The sequence below is a fragment of the Bos javanicus genome, chromosome 19 (genome assembly GCF_032452875.1).
Source record: "Bos javanicus breed banteng chromosome 19, ARS-OSU_banteng_1.0, whole genome shotgun sequence".
Taxonomy (NCBI): Eukaryota; Metazoa; Chordata; class Mammalia; order Artiodactyla; family Bovidae; genus Bos; species Bos javanicus.
The window spans coordinates 50244388-50266469 of NC_083886.1; the positions used below are offsets into that span (position 1 = coordinate 50244388).

The 22082-nt window shown below is 38.4% G+C and overlaps 1 protein-coding gene across 1 annotated transcript in view; it reads right to left on the minus strand.

Moving 5' to 3' along the window:
- Positions 1-22082, minus strand: part of SMURF2 (SMAD specific E3 ubiquitin protein ligase 2) — a 111276-nt gene that overhangs the window by 1756 nt on the left and 87438 nt on the right. The window contains exons 10-17 of the mRNA XM_061392405.1: positions 18281-18439; positions 13144-13336; positions 11762-11865; positions 9421-9535; positions 7486-7664; positions 6586-6723; positions 3364-3484; positions 422-623 (exon numbers count right to left, since the gene is read on the minus strand). Coding sequence (XP_061248389.1) covers positions 422-623; positions 3364-3484; positions 6586-6723; positions 7486-7664; positions 9421-9535; positions 11762-11865; positions 13144-13336; positions 18281-18439 — 1211 coding nt within the window. The remainder of the gene's footprint in view (positions 1-421; positions 624-3363; positions 3485-6585; positions 6724-7485; positions 7665-9420; positions 9536-11761; positions 11866-13143; positions 13337-18280; positions 18440-22082) is intronic.

Here is a 22082-nt window from a genome sequence, read left to right on the forward strand (position 1 = left end):
GCTCTGATCAGACAAATGGCTTCCACGACTCATGCTGCCTCTATTAAAAGATTAAAAAAGCAGAGGGGAGAGGCCTCCCAAGTGGGTAAACGCTTGCCAGGCTGAGATGTGAACATGTAAGCAGACAGACTTCCCTAGAGGAATGGGCAGCAGCATTTTAAAGCAAGGTGTCCAGAAAGGCAGAGCATCAGCACACATGCCCCTGACATGCGGCACTCACTACAACCACAGAGAACCCAGCGGGAAAGGCTCTTGGGAGGGAACAAAGGAAGAAGAAGGTATCAAGACACGAGAGTTACAGATAAGAACCAGAGTGAAAAGAGAATCTGTTTATAAGCGTACACCATCTGCATACACCAAATACTAACCCCCTGCCCCTGACAACGAGATGCCAGATCCTCTGTGCCTCCCTCTCTCCTACCTTGTAAAGCCTTGAAGCCCTGCAGAGGCACTCGGGATGAGCCGGTCACAAACTGAAGCAACCGTGCTCGTCGCTCTTCATCAAAGAACTCCACAGCCTTCCAGAACCACTTGACAACATTGCTGTCTGGAGTACAGTGTTTTAACCGGGTGTTTACCTTCCAGTCATTAACATCTATCTTTCCAAGTCCACAAATAATGAGCTGTTAAAATATTGCACAAATAATGAGCCAATGGAAACCCAAGTCAGGCCAAAAATTCCTTAAAATGGAACTTAAGATTTGCAATGTTCGCTTTCAAACGGTGTCCTTAATCGAGGGTAGACGTCAGAACCGTCCGGAAAGTTTTTCAGAATATACACACTAGGTTCTGTGCTCATATTTTAATTCTGTGAATCTGGGGTGAATTAGGATCGGTATTTTTTAAAAGCTCCATGAGTACCTATACACTGCAGGTTCCCTACCCAGGATCTGAGAACCACAGTGACGGACATGACAAGATGAGAAGTTCCATCATCTCACAGTAGAATTCTAAAAAAAATGTTAATGAAACTAGATTCAGAGTAAATACAGTTTACATATGCCTTCCTTAAGACCTGTATCTACTATTCCAATTTCAACATTTATTAGCTTTGGAATTCTGGGCAGTTCAGCTCACTTCCCTTGGCCACAGTTTCCCCTGCAGTAATAAGGCAGTCATATCTGTTTCATTATATCCTGTGAAAGCAGCCAACAGTGCATGGGCATTCAAGAAACTGCGCTGAGTAAGTGGCACTGTCTGCTTAAAGCGGGACCAAAGTACAAATACGTGAGTGCGCTACTACAGAGCTCCACTGGCACTCTGCTGCAGGCTCAGTACAAATGATGTATCAAAATCACTTTGATACTATTAATACTCACACCTCCTTAGGGTCCAAGACAGTCATTTTACTAACCTGTGAATAACACTGACTTATGATAATGTGTAGTACAGAACATAATTCAACCTGAAAATTCCACAGTTTATAATTATAATAACCCAGTATAACACTAAAATAAATTATATATATATATTTCTTATGAAAAGCTTAATTTCATTAGCAGTAGAAATTATATAATAAACTGTAACATTATTGAATAAAATCTGCAACAAAGCTTCTACAGGGTTCTGAAAAATACTGAATCACAGCTACATGAACAGGTAAGTGGTTATCCAAATAGAATTACAGAAGTACCTATAATACTGAAGATACCTCTCGAAATTCCTTTCTTCAGAGGAGTGGTAACTTTAAGGCCAAATTCCTTATTTATTATATGAACAGAAAAAAATGCATCATATTTCAACTTTATTGTCATTCCTGCTGTGTTTTATTCCTCCTACTTCCTTCTGGTCATTTCACTATTGAATAGTTCAGTCACGAAAAGAATGGGAATGGTATTGAGTCAAACCAATCTTTTTAGGTTTGTCTAACAGACTGTTAACAGATTTAGTTAGGACACTGAGGTTAAAATCATGTTTTAAATTATGTATAGACTTCCAATATTTATGCTATCTCTAGGCACTAATTAAATTTTGGGACCTCAGGTAGAATAAAATCTCATTACTTTCCAAAGCAGTTCAGTAGCAATTCAGATGTATTTGTTAAAGGTCTTAATTATAAAACCAAACCTAGGGTGCTTTAAGGACTAGCTTTAAAATAAAACAATGATTCAGTTCAGTTCAGTTGTTCAGTTGTGTCCGACTCTTTGCGACCCCATGAATCGCAGCATGCCAGGCCTCCCTGTCCATCACCAACTCCCAGAGTTCACTCAGACTCACTCAGTCCATCGAGTTGGTGATGCCATCCAGCCATCTCATCCTCTTTCGTCCCCTTCTCCTCCTGCCCCCAATCCCTCCCAGCATCAGAATCTTTTCCAATGAGTCAGCTCTTCGCATGAGGTGGCCAAAGTACTGGAGTTTCAGCTTCAGCATCATTCCCTCCAAAGAAATCCCAGGGCTGATCTCCTTCAGAATGGACTGGTTGGATCTCCTTGCAGTCCAAGGGACTCTCAAGAGTCTTCTCCAACACCACAGTTCAAAAGCATCAATTCTTCAGCACTCAGCCTTCTTCACAGTCCAACTCTCACATCCATACATGACCACAGGAAAAACCATAGCCTTGACTAGATGGACCTTTGTTGGCAAAGTAATGTCTCTGCTTTTGAATATGCTATCTAGGTTGGTCATAACTTTCCTTCCAAGGTGTAAGCGTCTTTTAATTTCATGGCTGCAGTCACCATCTGCAGTGACTTTGGACTGGTTATTAAAGTCTGTATTAGTAACAAAAATTTCCGAAGAGACTGAAGATGTTTAGATAGTGTGGAAAGTCACTCTGTCATGTCCAATTCTTTGCAACCCCATGGACTGTAGTCCATGGAATTCTCCAGGCCAGAATACTGGAGTGGTTGGGCTTTCCCTTCTCCAGGGGATCTTCCCAAGCCAGGGATCGAACCTAGGTCTCCTGCATTGCAGGTGGGTTCTTGTTTAGATAGAGACGATCCTAAATGTTTCCTCTAGGTTTTTGTCTATCAAATGCTTTCTTGTAAAGCTTAACGTAAATCCAATTGGGTCTAGGTTTTTATTCCATATAAACTGCAATATGGTGGAGACCAATTGATAAAGTTTCACTTAACTAAATCAAGAGCCATTTAATTAAAGAATGGGAAGTAACACTGTAAGAATATACACAAAACCTGTTAAAAGGAAGAATGGATAATATGGAAAAATAGAGGATAGTTACAATAGAAGAGAGACTACTTGCAGAATTTCCAAAACATGAAAGGCTTTTCCTATGAGTTAGAATTCTCACAGCAACACACAGAAAAACTTCAAAAACACCAGAAATACAACTCCTCTAAAACTAAGTAACAGAAACTTCTCAACCTTGCTTTGTTATACTAGATGATATGACATTCATACACTGACCTCTAACTCCTTCTCATCAAATGTCTTCAGCAGATGCTGTGGAATTACTTCATTAAATCCTTTCTGCAGGGCCAGGAATTGCGCCTCAATGCCTCGTAAAAATCTCCAGTTCACGTAAAGCCTGGAAACATTGGGCAGGGGTTTTGTATGATCAAATATATTCAGATTTGGTAATTACTATGAATCTCTAGTACATTAGCAACACTGCACTTTACAAGTATGTAGCGTTAAGAATTTAGTCTAAGATCTAAGAATCTCAGATTACTGAAGGTAGATGGATCCTCAGTAGTGAGGCAGTTCAGTATAAATTATAAGCAGTATAAATTAAAAAGCAGTAACCTTCCACTAACAAAAGCAGCATCGCTACAGCAACTCTTCACTTCAAAAAACTCCTATTAAACTGGAAGTTGGCTGGAGAGCAGATGGGTCTGAAGTTAAAATCTAAGTGAAACGATTTTCTCAGCTTCTAGCATGCATGCCAATAACCAGAAAAAAGAGCCCATTCAACCGAAAATGACTTTTTCTGATTTCACTTGAAAATACAATCTGAACATGTCGGGTGTTTTCTTTATATTTTGTGGGTTGTATATGGGGGAAGGGAAGGTGAAGAGAATCCCCATATCCAAAATGAGAAGAAACAGTAAAAGCCACTGCTGCTGCTGCTGAGTCACTTCAGTCGTGTCCGACTCTGTGCGATCCCATAGACGGCAGCCCACCAGGCTCCCCGTCCCTGGGATTCTCCAGGCAAGGACACGAGTGGGTTGCCACTTCCTTCTCCAAAAGCCACTAGCAAGCACTTTTTGACTACTTGTTTTTCCCTTAGGCTTTAAAAGCCCTGGAAGATGTAATTTTAGCAACAAAAAGTACACAAAACTACATCTCATGTGTAGCTCTACTTACGTCTTTGTTTGGACTTAGACTTTCTATATGAATTGCTTTTTTTTTTTTTTTTATCTATCTTCCCAGGAAAACTTAACTCACAAACCTCAGAACTACTCACACTCCCAATTTGTCAGTATCTCCTTTCCCAAACTTGGGAGAAATAATTCTCTAAGAAATAAGTTACTTAATATTAACTGTATCCCTTGGGGTACCTCATTTTTGTTTAAGGGCACATCAAAACTGCATACCTGTAAAAAGTTTTTCTTTATAATTTTTAAAATTTCAAAACTATCTGGTAAGGGATAATCACTGGTAGTCGTGTCAGACTCTTGCCACCCGCTGGACTGCAGCCTGCCAGGTTCCTCTGTACATGAGATTCCCCAGGCTTCCTTCTCCAGGGGATCTTCCTGACCCAGAGATTGAACCCATGTCTCCTGCACTGCAGGTAGATTCTTTACCACTGAGCCATCTGGGAAGCCCCAAGAAACAGTTACTGTGTGCTGTAAACATGACTGAATCCTGGAAAGTGAGCAGTCTACTCCAGATCCTGGAAGTGACACACTACTGAACCTCAGGAAATTCCCATTCACTCTTCTTTTATTATTTTATTTTTTAATTGTTATATGTGTGTGTGTGTGGGGGTGGGTGGGTGGGTGTTTTGGGGGGGGTGGGGGCCACACTGCTTGACATGTGTAATCTTAGTTCCCCATCCAGAGATCAAACTTCAAACACATGCCCCCTGCCGTGGAAGCATGGAGTTCTAACCACTGGACCGTGGGGAAGCTCCTCATTAAGTTACAAATGTAATATGTTTGTTATTAAAAGGAAAATCGTAGTTAAAAAAACAAACATTAAATGTGGAGACAGAGTAAAACCCGCAAGTCCACTCTCTACCCTCTTTCGTCTCTACTTCCAGGCCTATCCCTTCCACTCCCCCACCCTAGGCAACATTTTATTGGGTGAGTGGTCTTCCTGAACATCTTCTGTATGAGAATAAAACAATACAGACTTTGTTCCAAGACATGCTTTTTAAGTGACAGCTTACGTAGAATCTTTTTAAATAGCCACACAATATTCTGTTTAATATATCTCATCATCCTCTTCTACAAACATTTTGCAGTTTTCAGGGTTTTTTTTGCAAGTAATATTTAAACAGCCCTGTATTTCTTTAATTACAAATGTGTTTCCAAACAATAGATTCCTAAGAATGCAGCTGCATATGCATTTTCATTTTGGCAGCTGTTTTCAAATTGGTCTCCAACAAAGCTCTACCAGTGTTCACAGGCTATGAGACTGATGGGCCTCATCTGTAAACCAAAACATTTCAGCCAGTAAGACCTGAGGACATATTCTGTGCAAAAAAGTACAGCAAGCACACTTCTGTGTACATACGGTGAAGTTCAAACTCCTAAATTTGATTATCATTACATACCATGAGCCAAATGATCACACTCAATACTTCTAGATTCCTCAATCAACAGGTGATTTTGTAAAACGTGAACATTTTCTTGATTTTTTTAGTAAGAAATATAGTACTTATGTATCTATATTTCTTTAATAAACATTTCTATTTATATATATCACTATATTTCTATTTTCATAAATTATATTTCTATTGAAAACATGTATTTCTTATATAAACCCACATCTTTATTTATAAATAGGATTAAGTCCTAGTAATATAGCACAAAAGTGCTTCTGCACAGCTAGCTGTGGGAGGTACACTACATATGACATGGCAAACCGTGTTTCCTGAAATCAGTGCCTTTGTACAGCCCCTCTTTCAACTGAACCTGGGCTGGTATGCGACTCGCTTTAACCAAGAGAATACAGCAGAGGTGATGTTGGCCAGTTCCAGGCTTAGGCCTTTAAAAGATCCCACAACTCCTCCTCCTGTGCTCTGGGAAACCAGCCACCCGATAAGAAGTCTGGCTATTGTGCTGAAGAGAGAGGCCTCTGACACCACACGGATAACCAAGGAGCCCAGCCAGCAGTGAGAACCAGGTGCCGGATGGTGACCCAGCGTCCAGTCCAGCCAGCCCCCAGCCAGCCAAGCCACCCTAGGTGAAGCATCAGACATGTGAATGAAGCGGCCACCTTAATGTTTCCACCCCAGCTGACACCATGCGGAGGAGCAGTGTGCTATCCCTATTGTCCTCGATCCAAATAACTGACCCACGGGACCATGAGAAGTAATAAAATGGTGGTGGTTTTTAAGCCACTTAATTCTGCAGAAGCCCATTCTGTGGCAGTAACACTACCTAAGCATCACTGTTTTTCTGTACCACCATTCTAGAACATTAAAACAAGTCTCAGGCTTAAGAAGATATAAGTGTTTACCTGACATATTCTTTTTTATTTTCTTCAGTAACAGGGATGCTCTTGCCATTTGGTTTAAGTTCATGCTGAATGATTTCACCATAGGCATTATGTTCGACACAGAAGGTGTGGTCCAAAACACCTGTGGTATCATTCTCGCTAGAAAGGAAGAAAGGGAAAGACACGTGACTAGAAAATCTAAAATTCAGATCTCGGAGATATAGTAATCAGTGAGACACATAAAACTAAGGTAGTTTTACGACATGACCAACACAGGAACATCTGACCCTGTGTTCTTTTTACTAGTTCTTATGCCACCATTCCTCCTAGTTGGGGGGCAGAAAAGTCAAAGAGCTTTAACCTTCATAAACCCTGGGAACATTTTATTGAGTAATGAGGAAGCCCTGGAAAGCTGGGTTTTACACAGGGAAACCTCGGTTCTGTTTGGCTTTCAGGTAAGAAGTTTTACCAGAATCTCGGTAATCCAAGTGACCAACACCTGAGGAGCCCCACTGAGAAAGCTACTTGTGTACCTGGTAAAAACAAGCACGGCCAGTGTATCTTCACAAACAAATGACCTCCCAACAAACAGAACTGACTCTTACAAATATACTTTTTCAAGTATGGTTTCCGCAATCATCATTGAGCAGAAACATCTTATTCACACATGAAAAATGGAAACAGAACCTGTATCATGTTGAGGAAATCATTAAGTGCTTTTAAAAATACAGTATACTACATTTTCCCCTTTTAAAGTAATAACACTTTTGCTAAAGTTTAGGAATTTGGAAAATACACAAAAGCAGTAGAAAGAGGAAAAGTCTCATATGGTCTCATCATGTTTTATATTTCAAAAAAAGTACATCCATTTTGAAACATGTATCTTTTAAGAGCTCAGATTCTAATGAACAAGATACATACAGTATCCACACTAAACTGTTATGAAGATCTGGATCAACTAACTCCATGTCATCCAAAGTAATGGACTTCCCAAGCAACTGCTTATAGAACGGCAACGTGAAACCACCATCAATATAATGTCCATGAAACACAGCCATTCCCATTATTCGTCCAACAAAGTGGAAGTATGATAAATGTTCCTAAAATTGAAAAGAGTTTATATAAATATTCAAGGTACATACTATCTAGGGAATTTTTAATATAAATTAAATATGTAAGCAACAGTAATTTTTAAAATAATAAGTATCAACTTATACTCCAATTTGTAACTATTTAAGTGGATAGGTTATCATATCAAAGCTCAATACTCATTAGGGAGAGTTTCTATAGGGCACACTTGAGATACTACACTTTGCTATAAAATATTATACCAGAGTCAACGCCTCTCGCAAAGAAAGGGCAGTCACTCTGTAAAATTCATCCTCAGAAATTGAGTCTAGTCCCTCTAGCAGCCTCACTAAATCTCCTGCAGATCCTGTTCTCTCTCCTCCCGTCTCCTGCTGAGCTCCTTATAACCATGGCTCTGTCATGCAGAAAAGCTTTCAGTTCTCTACCGCCCTGTTCTCTTGACCTAACCAGAAACTGAACTTCAAAACATCACAGATTTAAGAGCACAGATTTCATGTCTAACTTGGACTAGAGTCCCGATTCTACCAGTTACTAGCTATGTACACTTGGGCAAACTGCTTAACCTCTGTAGAAATAATTTTCCATTATCTGGAAAAATGAGGGTAATAATAGTATCTAAAAAGGGTCTCTGTGGGTAGTAACATGAGGTGATGAAGCCCAAGGCATTGGACCTGGCATATGGTAAATGCTCAACAAATGTGAGCTATCATTACTACGGTGAATGATCAAGCAGAATTCTGGTCAAGCAGAATCTTCACCTAAAAATCTTCCCTTTAGGAAGAATACCTAGCAAGGAACCTACTATGCCTACCATGTTTAGACAGGTTTGGTCTTCCATGATATACTGTTTTATTACTGTTGGATATTTGTATTTTAAACTTCCTTTACTTCTCTGTTTAACCATCCCTAAGCTCACCTTTAAGCCTCCCTTTTACCTTACAAATGGCACTTTTCTTTTAAAAAAGCAGTACCTGTTCACTACAAAATATTTAGAAAATACAGACAAGGAAAAAAAGCCCATAGTCTTAACACTGAGAGATAACCACTGTAAGTATTACAGTGTGGATCTTTTCAATGTTCTCACATATACGTATGTTTACCAAAGTTGCATCATTCTATTTTTTTATCTTCTTTTCACCTAATATATTATAAATACTATCTTTACATAGCATTATCCATTATCCCACAACATCATTTTAGGGGCTCTATAATATACCCTTGTATGGAAAGATAATAGAAATACTATAAAACCAACAAATTAGTAACAGCTGCTAACACTTGTTGAGTACTTAATAATATGTAATAGGGTTAATCACGTATAGCACTGTGCAGGGTCTCATTTAACAGTCACAACCCTTCTCTCAGGTTCAAATTATATTTTATCACTGAGGCTTAAGTCAATGAAAGTCACAAAGCTAGCTGGTAACAGGACCAGGATATGTTCTCATGTCTAATTCCAGAGTCTAAGCTCTTAACCACGTCATTCTGCTTCACGTCATAATTTAATCAACCCCTCTTATGGACCGCAGTGTTATTTCCAGCTGGGGCTACTATAAACAGTGATGCAGAAAACCTCCCTGGGCCCAACTGATGCATACACTCATAATCATTTATCTAAGAAAAATTTTTAAAAGAGGACTTGCCAAGTCCAAGGATGTGACTTCAACAAAGACAGCAAACCTATGTCATAAACTACACTGACATTTAAAGATGAAAACACACTGTAGGTCATAAGTTAGTTCATATCGTTATAACCACCAATCATACCGGATTAACTGCAGAATCAGGATTGATCTGCAATGTATAGATATCATCTCTTGAATACTGGAAGAGGCCATAATAAGGATTCAGCATTTCATGTGACAAGAGATATAACCACTCCCTAAAAAACAAGATATGCCAAAAGAATTTTTTGTTAATAAATATACTTTTACTAAGATATGCTATTAATTAATGTTAGCAAAGAAGTTTTTAATAAAACAAAATGAAGCACTAACTAGTTATGTAAGATCACTTTAGAAAAGTATACCAATGCATGGAGCTCAGCCCCATGCCCTGTGACAACCTAGAGCGGGGGACAGAGTAGGGGGGTGGGAGGGAGGTTCAAGAGGAGACGGTACACCTATGGCTGCTTTCTGTGCTGTGTGGCAGAAACCAACACAACACGGTGAAGCAAGCATCCTCCAGTCAAAAATAAAAAATTTAGTTGAAAAAAAAAAAAAAAAGAACCAAGCCCCAAAGTAAATGAAAACCCTTGTTTTATTATATTCAACTCATGTCTCACTCAATTTTGGGTAATTTTATGACATTTTAACATCAGCAAATAATAATATCCAGAAGTACCATCAGATGCTGCAGCCCAGTGGTCTGTTACTTTCAACTGCTAAACAAATTTGTGATCCATAATAAATATAAAGTGAAAGGAAGAATATGGTTTTATTTCAAACCCTCCATGTGGTCCCATCCATACCACCCTGATCCTCTCCAATCCTGGAAGTTTTATACTAGTTTATACAATATATAACATGCATACATAACTAATTCATGTATTATTGTTGGTATGGTTTTAGTAAGAAAATTTCACTATCCATTTCCACTATCTGTTCTGTGTAAACCCTAGAATAACCATGATAAACACGAAAGTGGTGAGCAGCTACCAAGGCCTCTGGTGTAAGTGTGACTGAAAGGGCAGGCCAGCACTTTCTGGGGATGTTTCATCCCACTTTTTGGTTTCAAGCATACATCAGTGTTTTTAAAACCTATAATAAACAGTTCTATCACCTTCAACTTATTAAATCATTTACATTTTTCAAAGTATGAAAGACCACTTTTTGTCTTGGTGAGACAGAAATAAAATCACTAGTCTAGAACTTAAGGTGACATCCGAGTCTCAACTCCTGTCATTCCTCAGCTGGGAAAGGCGTGTAAATGATATACTGTGATATTATGGATTAAACAGGTGAATAATATAATTTTAAAAAATGCAGTGAAACACTATTAAAATAGTTAAAGGAAAACATCTCAAAGTTCTATCATTTGATGGAGTCTAAATCAAATCATTATGCTTAATACTTGAAAAGTCTAGAAATTAAAAAGTGAGATTTACAATAAGCAACCTTCATACCTAATATATCTTGTATATTTTTTATGCATATATGTGTTTTTTAAAGGCGTCTCTGGTGGTTCAGTGGTAAAGAATCTGCCTGCCAAGCAGGAGACTCAGGTTCAATCCCTGGGTCGGGAGGATCCTCTGGAGAAGAAAATGGCAACCCACTCCAGTATTCTTGTCTGGGAAATCCCCATGGACAGAGCAGCCTGGCGGGCTACAGGCCATGGGGTTGCAAAGAGTTGGACACAACTGAGCATGAGTGCACGGTGATCAATTCTAAAAATCCAAACTAAAGAAGCTATCTATTTCCAAGTAAAAGGGTCACAGAAAAAGTTTACAGGTGAAAACAAGTAATGCCAAATAGCAATTATGGGACCTGGTAGAAACACAAATTTAATTTAGGCTGGATTTAGATTAGGGGAGGCAGAATTATCATGATGGTCCTTAAAATGTTTTAACAAAGAAGTTATAATGTTTCTGCTGTATTTATATATAGCGAATTCTCACACCTGGAAAAAAATACTTGATGTATGAACGCAGCAGAAACATCATATTGAATGTACTGAAATATTCTATGGAGAATTTATGATATACACACATACTTCCAGACACAAACATTCCTTTAACAAGGTTAAAAAGCATGGCAATGGAAGCAAAGGGAAATAGTATTCAGTTTAGAATACACGTCATTAAAATCTCAAGATTGTTCCTGACAATGTAAAGCAGAGGGAAGAGCACGTACTAAAGGAGAGAAACGGACAAAATATCAGGCCTGTAGGCCCTACCAACAGTCCACATAGGGTTGCAGCTAGTTTTCAGAGAAAGTCTCATTGAAGATATGATCCATTAGGGAGTTCACAAATACTTTACTGGCAGCATCCACTAGGGCATCCTCCGTACTGCAAACACTAGGTACCAATGAGAGGGTTACACCACAGAGAGGATCTGATTTGCAAATATAAGGATCTATATGCCATTTACTGACGAGTATGTCTTTACCTGGCAACCCCTCCATAGTCAAGGCCTTCTTCTCCACGAAATTTTATCATTAATCGCTTCCAGAGATCTTTTGGTCTCATTTTCATGACTTGTCGATATGATTCCTGAAAAAAATGTTTAACATACTATTATTACTAGGTGTTTTTAACCCTTGTTTAAACTCTCCTTTCCAGTCCACCTACGAAACATATGTTTATTTAAATAAGGTGGAATGTGTTGAACAGTCAAATCAATGGATCAACTCCAAGTGTTTGGAACTTCATGGAACTTAAAACAGATATAGTTTAATACTACTGAAATCAATTCCTTTGATAAACATTATATTAAAAACCTACTAAATGCAAGACTCCGTATTCAAGTCCCATGAACTATAGCAATGATACCACTCATATTAAAAAACACAATCTGCCAGAAGTACCACAATTTTTAAAGGTAGTTGACCTAATCCAGGTGACAGATTCCAGCAGGAAGTAAAGGTAAGAAACAGAAAGTTTCAAAGAACGTAAGTAATTGTTAATGTGCTCCTCAATACACTGACAACTTTACATTATTTTAACACTACAAAGGACTGAGTACTAACAAGGTCAGAACTGTTCTGAGAGAAAAAAGTTCATCCTTTGGGAGAAGGATTATGAAGTCCCCAAACATCTCTTGCCCTGGAACCCGCTAATAAGTGGGAAAGTCCTGCCTTGGACCTCTTGCCACTTATTATGTAAGAACATTGAAGCTGCTATTAGAGCTATAAAATCCAGAGATAAAAGGACATACCAGAACGGAAGATTTTCAATAAATTAAGGAAGCAGTCCAACAGTAATTAGACAAAACGATTTTTTGATCTAAGAGTCCCTTACCTTTTGGAAGAATAAGAAAATAAGGGATGGATAATATCTGTGGTCTTTTAAAATTCATGAACAAATCAGTATCTGCAATGCAGGGACCAAGCTGCACCCATTAGAACCTCTCACACTTCATCCCATCCAAGTGTTTATCTTATATATTAAATCTCTCCAATACTACTGCCTTTACTCCCCACAAGTAAGAAGAGAAATTAATGAAAATTCTCCCATTTTAAAGAGATTAAAGTGGAAGTCGCTCAGTCGTGTCCGACTCTTTGCGACCCCATGGATTGTAGCCTGCCAGGCTCCTCTGTCCATGGAATTCTCCAAACAAGAATACTGGAGTAGGTAACCATTCCCTTCTCCAGGGAACCTTCCCTACAGTGATCAAACCCAGGTCCTCCCACATTGCAGGCGGATTCTTTACCGTCTGAGCTACCAGGGAAGCCCTTAAAGAGATTGAGTACCCCCAGTATATATTTGGAAAACAAGTTCATCACTGGAATTTAAATTTTCTCTATTTTAAAATCAGACTTGTACATTTACCTCAAAAATCTCTTCTCTGGAAACCTCAATGCGGCAATGGCCAGCCTGAGGCTGTTGCTGAGAAAGTTCCTGCCGCAGAATCTTTAGCTTCTGAACTAGGTCTCGCTTGTACCGTGGGACTGTCAGACACTCTGTGTCATCAGGGCACAACGACACCACCTGCTGTTGCTGGTCTTTCAATTGGTTCTGCCGACTAAAAGTAAACAAATATTAGTAAGAATCTTTTTTAAAGACTTCAATTATACATTTAAAATTGCACTGCATGCTAAACCAAGTCTATCTGTATTATTTCGAGGCCTTGTTTTAGTCTTAGCTTGACATTTCTAACAATAAACTGCCTCCAAAGTTTATTTCTTAGAATTTATGGAAGTGGACAATGAGAGTTTTATCCAAAAAGCTTTATCCAGCTGCTGAAAGCAACTTTCTCAAGTACTGTTTCCATTTTCCTCCACTCAGTTTACCAGCTCTCACTTCAAAATTCGGGCATATGCCAAATCCTGTGCCTGTTATCTAGAGTCTGTCTCTCTGCAAGAGACAAACAGCTGGACTGGCAGTCTGGCAGGACCCCTTCTCCTATGCACACTACAGTCTAGACCACAGGAATGTGGGAAGTCACAGAGAAATGAGCACTTTACAAACAAGTCTAAATGCTTTATAAAGCGACTATTTTTCTTTTCTTCCTTTTTTTTTTTTTTGCGGGGGGGGGGGGTGGCGGGGTGGGGAGTGGCATGCAGGACCTTAATTCCTTGACCAGGGATCAAATCTGTGTCCCCTGCAGTAGAAGCATGAAGTCTTAACCACTGGACCACTAAGGAGGTCCTTACTTTTATTTTTACTGTGGTAAAAAACACATAAACTTTACCATTTTAACCATTTTTAAGCATTATAGTCACTGGCATTAAGTACATTCACATTGTCTCTTACACTACAGTGACTTCTAACTGCATATATAGTTTACCACAAATACACAGAAATAAACTCCCAAGTGCAGCAGAAACATAATTTTCAGAAGGCACATTGCCTACAGATATATTTATTCTCCTGACAAAAATACTGTAAGCTGCATCTAAGAATTTTTTTAAAGAATCTTATGATATAATGAATGAGTTAATTTCAGTAAACTGTCAGGAAATAAAACATCAGGTAATTCACTATTAATGTCTACGCAAATGCTAAATGATTCAGTTGGAATCTAATTTCACACACAACAGACAAGAGTACAATCTTCTAAAAGTAAAGGACGATGGTAGCTATGAGAAAATAAAAATAACTTTCAGTTCTCTAACAAATCACTCAAATTTACTTTACATATAATGATTCAACAGGTAAAAGCCCAAATTTATACCTAGAACACGTAACGATCCAAAAAAATGCAGCTTTGATGAAAATGACAAATCACCATTTATTCTCATAAGCATTGTAATAAAGGTGTTTTTTGTATACACATGCATATGTAAATCAAAACAGAATATATTAAAAATACTCTTTAAACAATGGTATTAATCCTATCCCAAAAAAAGAACTTGGGTATACGAAGTTAAATACATAAAATTTTAATTCCAAGTGGATCAGAGACTTCAATGTAAAACCTAAAGCCAAAAGTCTTAGGTGCCAAAGCACAATCCATAGAAAAACAAATGGATAAAATGAACATCACTTAAATTTCAAAAAACCTTTACACTCTTCAAAAGACACTGTTAAAAAAATGAAGAGACAAGTCATGGTCTAGGAGAAAATCTTTCTAAAACTTATAGCTGACATAAAACGTGTATTTCAAGCATCTAAAGAATTCTCAAAACTCAAAAAACTCAGTTTTTTTTTTAAAAAACTTCACCAAAGAAGATATACAAATGGAAATAAGCCCATGAAAAGATGTTCAACATCATTAGTTACTAAAGAAAAGCAAATTAAAACTTAATGAGAATTCTGTAAAGCAATTATCCTTCAATAAAAATTAAAAAAAACTTAATGAGATACCGCTACACATCTATTAGAATGTCTAAAATTAAGATTAACCATACCAAGTGTTAGCAAGAGCAACTACAACTCTCACACACTGCTAGTGGGAATGTCAAATGGCACAATCACTTCAAAAAATAATCTGGCAGTCTCTTCAAAAGTTAAACACAAATCTGTCATATGATGCAGCCTAGGTGTTTATTTATCAAAGAGAAGTAAGAGTGTCCACAGAAAGACTTAAACATAAATGTTCCTAACAGTTTAGTCACAGCCCCAAACTGAATCCAAATATTCATCAGGAGGTAAACAGATTCATAAATTGAGGTCTATCCACACAATGGAATGAAAACAAATGAACGACACAGGCAACAACAGAGATGAATCTCAAATAATTAGGCTGAGTAAAAGAAATCAAACAAAAGAGAGTACATACTGTATGAATCCACTTATCCAGAACTCTAAAAACTGCAGTGTATAGTGACAGAAAGCAAATCGGTGGTTGGCTGAAAATGAGGTGTGGACTGAACTGTGTCTAAGTAAATAAGTTGAAGGCATAAGCCTTAGCACCCCTGACTGTGACCTTATTTGGACACAGGGTCTTTGCAGATGTACTCAACTTAAATGAGGTCACACTAGATGAGGGTGGCCCTAAACCCAGTAGACTGGTATTCTTATAAGGAGAGGTAAATTTGGATCCAGAATATAGGGGAGAAGCTGTAACATAGTAAGAAATATACTTTGATCTTTGTCCCCAGTTACTGACAACACAAGTCCTAAAATGCTTGAAATGTCCTGAGTGACAGAGGTGACAGGTGCACTCTGTTCCAATATTTGGTCTTTGTCCCTGGCACAAGACAGGGAAGCTCCTAAGTCCCTTAGAAGTGCCTGGGTTTTGGAGCATTTTTTGTTTCAGTGAGGTGACTATTACATAGTTGCAGGATAGGGCCTGGTTGCAGGAAAGACCAAGGCTTGCTGAGAAGCCTAGAACTTTCAGTGCCACCCCCCAGCCTCTGGGGAGGGGGGAGAGGAACTGGAGACTGAGTTAATGATCAATCACTCCTATGTGATAACGTCTCCATAAAAACCCCTGAATGCTGGTGTTCAGAAAGCTGGGTTGAAGAACACACTGCAGGTGCCCAGAGGATGAAGCACCCTGCAGGAGAGTACACGGAAGGTCCATGTAGCCCCCAGCCCCTCCCCTGCCCTATGCCTCTCTTCCATTTGGCTGTTCCCGAGTTACACCCTTTATAAAAAAACTGGTAACAGTAAGGAAATAACTTCCCTGAGTTCTGTGAGCCGTTCTAGCAAACTGCTGAACCTGAGAGTCATGAGAACGCCTCGACTTATGGCCAGCTGAAACTGAGCTCTTCACCTGTGAGGCCTGATGCTAACTGGGTGGCATTAGACTGAATTCAAGTCCGTAGATGGGGAGAATTGAAATGTTTGAGGAAAAAACTCCCACACTTGGTGGCAGATGTTTTGTGGGTAGACCAGATCGCAGAAGGCCAGGTGAAGACAAGGAACAGACTGGAATAATGTTCCCACAAGTCAAGGACAGCAAGGTTTCCAGGAACCAACAGCAGCTAGGGGAAGAGCATGGAACTGATCCTCCTTGAGAGATTCCAGAAGGACCAACCCTGGGCCAGCCTGGCTCTGAACTCGTCTCCAGAACTGTCAGAGAATGAACTTAGATTGCTCTAAACCACCCAGCGTGTAGTGTTTTGTTATGGCAGCCTCAGGAGACGAGGGAAGGGGTGGGAGGAGGGACCACCAAGAGGCTAGAGAGGGGCAGGAGGAACTCGCGGGGCAGTGGGTACGTTCACCATCTCCATTAAGGATCCAGGCAATTAAGGTGAGAGTCTCACAGTATATAATATGTCAAAACAAATCGTACATAGAAAATATGTACAACTTACTGTGTGTCAATTAAATTTCAACAAAGCCAATTTTAAAACAGTTCATCAAAAAAGTCTACAAATAATAAATGCTGGAGAGTGTGGGAAGAAAAGGGAAACCCTCCTACACTGTTGGTGGGAATGTAAACTGGTGTAGCTACTATGAAAAACAGTATGGAGGGTCCTAAAAAAACTAAAAATGGAGCTACCATATGATCTAGCAATCCCACTCCTGGGCATGTATCTGGAAAACATGAAAATTCAAAAAGATACATGCACTCCAATGTATATAGCAGCACTATTTACAAGAGCCAAGGCATGGAAGCAACCCAAGCATACACACTCTCACTCACGCACAATGAAATATTACTCAGTCATAAAAAAGAATGAAATATCGCCACTTGCAGCAACATGGATGGACCGTGAGAATATCATACTAAGTGCAGTAAGCCAGAGAGAAAGACAAATACTATATATGATACCACTTATACGTGCAATCTAAAAAATAATATACATGAATCTATACACAAAACAAAACCAGACTGACAGACATAGGACACAAATTTATGGTTACCAAAGGAGAAAGGGAGGTTGGGGAGGGGTAAATGAGCAGTATGGGATTAACAGATATAAACTGTTATACATAAAACAGATAAGCAACAAGGATTTACTGCAGAACACAAGGAACTACATTCAATATCTTATATAACCTATAATGGAAAATGATCTGGAAAAAATATATACATATAACTGGGTCACTCTGATATACACCTGAAACTGACACAGTATTATAAATCAACTATATTTTAATTAAAAAAAAAAAAAAAAAGGATATATCAAGCCCATTCACAAAGATTTGTGAGAGAGACTGTTTCGGTCCGCAAATGGGAAAAAAGGATTCAAGCTGAAGGACAAAACTGACAGCAGAAAGTCCTCTGGGATGGATTCAACTTTCCTAGAGCTAGTTCTAGGGCACTTGCAGGGTGGAGGGGAGAGGGACTCCACCTACCCCACAAAGCAGCCTGTCTCTGCAGGTGTACTGGGACAAACCTCTGACACACACCCTTCTCCTAACATTTCAGGGCAGGTTCCTACTTAAGCACAGTTGGGATTAAAATATGCAAACATGAGAGTAACATCTGGTATACCCATAAAATTATGTTCAACAGAAATAATTTATAACTGAAGAGAGAAGCCATTCTATCACATTTATTACAAAAAGCATCCATCAGTCTTCTTTTGTTGAGACTCATATCTTAACATGTATTATTTTAAAAACTTACTTTAAAACTAAATGCAAGTTAGCAGAGAGCCGAGGATCTGTAAACTGTGTTGTTCTGTTGTTATGGTCAACGAAATAAACTCTGCCTGTTGCTGTATTCCGGATCTCCCATCCAGGAGGCAACGGACCAAGCTCTTCACAATTGATGTTGCTAAGATCCCTGCAAAAACAAATATAAAATAAAAAATACCTCACTGCTGGGCCTGCTGAGCCAAGCAAGTGTAAATGACACAGAACAATTCCATGAAGTCTGAGAAAATGTATTGTTTCAGAAACTTGAGACGTTGAGCTGGAATCTTTAATTCCCAATGGTTTAACAAACTTGCTTATTCAAAACCCAATCCATAAATGGCTCAGAAACTTATCACACAGCCTACATTTTTAGTGAGTTCATTCCTGGGTTTTAATGTAATTCAGGTTTTAAATTAATCTAAAAGCAATCACAACATTTGCCAACATAAACTGTACTTCAATACTTGTCTGAAAAAACATTGTTTTCCAAATGTCAGTGATATAAGGAATTAAATGTTTTCTAAAATTTCCCTTCAATTATTTCTTTACCACGCCATAAAATCTGTGTAAATGTTCATTCCATGATTAATTTTAAGCTCTTCAATAAAGCAAAACTGGACATGTTATTAAAATTATGATCCTGAAAATAACTACAGCATACGTTTTAAAGGATAACTGCTCCATTTTGAATTCTAAAAGCTATAAAGCTAGTGAATGGAGAATCAGTTTAAGACACCTTAGGAAGAATGTTCTAAGATTTACTGCTATGTAAAAAGAAGCGAAAGATTTTTAATGGAGCAAAGACCCCTGTTGTTATACCACATGAACGCTCACTCAGTTTTGTCTGACTCTGTGATCCCATTGACTGTAGCCCATCGGGCTCCTCTGTCCATGGAATTCTCCAGGCAAGAATACTGGAGTGGGTTGCCATTTCCTCCTCCAGGGGATCTTCCTGACCCAGGGACTGAACCATGTCTCCTGCATGTGAAGAGGAACTAAAAAGCCTCTTGATGAAAGTGAAAGTGGAGAGTGAAAAAGTTGGCTTGAAGCTCAACATTCAGAAAACTAAGATCATGGCATCTGGTCCCATCACTTCATGGGAAATAGATGGGGAAACAGTAGAAACAGTATCAGACTTTATTTTTGGGGGCTCCAAAATCACTGCAGATGGTGACTACAGGCATGAAATTAAAAGACGCTTACTCCTTAGAAGGAAAGTTATGACCAACCTAGATAGCATATTCAAAAGCAGACATTACTTTGCCAACAAAGGTCCGTCTAGTCAAGGCTATGGTTTCTCCAGTGGTCATGTATGGATGTGAGAGTTGGACTGTGAAGAAAGCTGAGCGCCGAAGAATTGATGCTTTTGAACTGTGGTGTTGGAGAAGACTCTTGAGAGTCCCTTGGACTGCAAGGAGATCCAACCAGTCCATTCTGAAGGAGATCAGCCCTGGGATTTCTTTGGAAGAAATGATGCTAAAGCTGAAACTCCAATACTTTGGCCACCTCATGTGAACAGTTGACTCATTGGAAAAGACTGATGCTGGGAGGGACTGGGGGCAGGAGGAAAAGGGGACGACAGAGGATGAGATGGATGGCATCACCAACTCGATGGACTGAGTTTGAGTGAACTCTGGGAGTTGGTGATGGACAGGGAGGCCTGGCGTGCTGCAATTCATGGGGGTCACAAAGTCGGACACGACTGAGCGACTGAACTGAACTGAACTGAAAGAATGAAATAAAAGTAGCATATCTAATATAAATTTGAACTATAGCCAAAACTTATAATGACAAATCTCATCAAAATTATGTTTTAAAAGTTAAACTAGAAAAAAGTTTTCCTGAAATAACCTCTTCTTGGCCACAGTGAAAATACAATGATGGGCACCCACAGATTTGTTGGAACAATGATTTCTGACCTGTGCTTACAGAAGCCCCAGAGATTTTTCTGCTTCAGAACAACTAAATATTGGAAAGAAGAAACTATTCTGAGACACTGCTAATCTTCAAAAGAGCCAAGGGGAAGAGTTCCAAGAATCCTCCTCAATTTTTTTTTTTAAGTGAATTGAGCTGGAGCTGGTACCTGAGAGGCAGACAGGTAGAGTGGGGGGCTGCCAGAGAGCAGTGATTAACTGGTAAACTCAGCCTCAGACCAGCAGCAAGGTTAGAAAAGGAAATCTGGAACTTCCCCACTGAGAACTCAAAGGCAAGATGAAGTGATTCCAGGAAAAATTCCTCAATTCTCACTTTAGGTTCACAGAACTCCAACCAATTAAAATCAAACTCACAATCAAAGATCACCAAACACTTCATTCAGAAAAGAATTCATGGTGACTGAGAGTCAGTAGAAACAAAACCAAGGAATTAGATCCCCAAGTACTATCAGAGATCAGAAAGAATAGCTATGATATGCAGTGTAAGAAAATAATAATAAAAGGGAACAATTATAGAAACAAACTATCACTTAGAGATTAAGAATGAATAGTTTTTTTTTTTAATGGAACTTTTAGAAATGAAAGGTAATTACTGCAATCAAAGAATGAATAATTCTTTTGCTATAATGCAACATTTGACCTTATATCATTTTATTGAGAATTTTATAGATTTACAGTCATACATGGAAGAACTCTAAAGAATTGATAAGCAGCAGCAAACTGTAAACACTACGTGGCGCTGAGACGTGATTAAAGGAAGATGGTATGGTATCAAGACTACATGGTCAGTGTGCCACGGAGTGAACAACAAAGCATCATTAATCACTATTTTAAAGGGAAATACAGAACATTCTGAAATGCGACTTCTCAGGTAAATCTAAGTTTACTGGGTATCTTTAAATAAAGCTAGTCTTAAAAGTGTCTGAGTTACAGTATTTTATAAACGTCTTTGACTAGTAATAATATTTTAATAGAATCTAAATATTTACAGTCTGCTTCGATAAAAGATCCTCCATACAAAAGACGTATTTATTAAAGGAACTCCCCAAACAAAAGATACATAGTTTAAGATAACACTTTGGAGTATAGAGACTAAAGAAAACACATAATCCAGAGCATTATTTCTTAAAGTTATTATTCAATACTCAATATGAAATATTCTTAAATCCTTATAGAAACCCCTTACTAATTAATGAAAAACTGCCACTGTTTTCTCAGGAATAAGAACATATTGCCAACTGTGGTGCCAGAATCTCTCTCAATTCCAACTTCTGATGCCGGCTTAACATACTACTCGTTCAACAGGCAACTCAAAATCAACTTTCACACTACTATAAATTATTTAGTTTTTTTAAGAATCATTTTTCTTCTAAACATTTCCTTACAATGACTTTAATTTTATAGAAAAGTTCAATATTGACCTTCAACTTGATAAACAAAACCCAAAGCACTTCTTTTAATAACTTACGTAACAAAACTCTTATTTCTAAAAATTAGGCACTTGGATTTTTTTCAGTGAGCTTATTAATAAAACAAAAATTTCCTCTCCACTATTTTTTTTTTTAATCAATAGCTTATATCATGAACACACAGAAATGGCCACCCTGACACAATCATTAATGATAACACATTTCCTTGGCTGCCACTCTCAAAAGATTCTAATTAAGCTCTATCACAAGTAAAACATTTTGGGAATTCCCTGGCCGATTAGGCAGTTTTCACTGTTGGAGCACAGGTTCAATCCCTGGTAGAGAAATTAAGATCCCACAAGCCACCAAGTAAGGCCAAAAAAAAAAAAAAAGGTAAAACATTTTCATTATAATAGCTTTATTTATAAATAAATAGAGTATCAAAGCC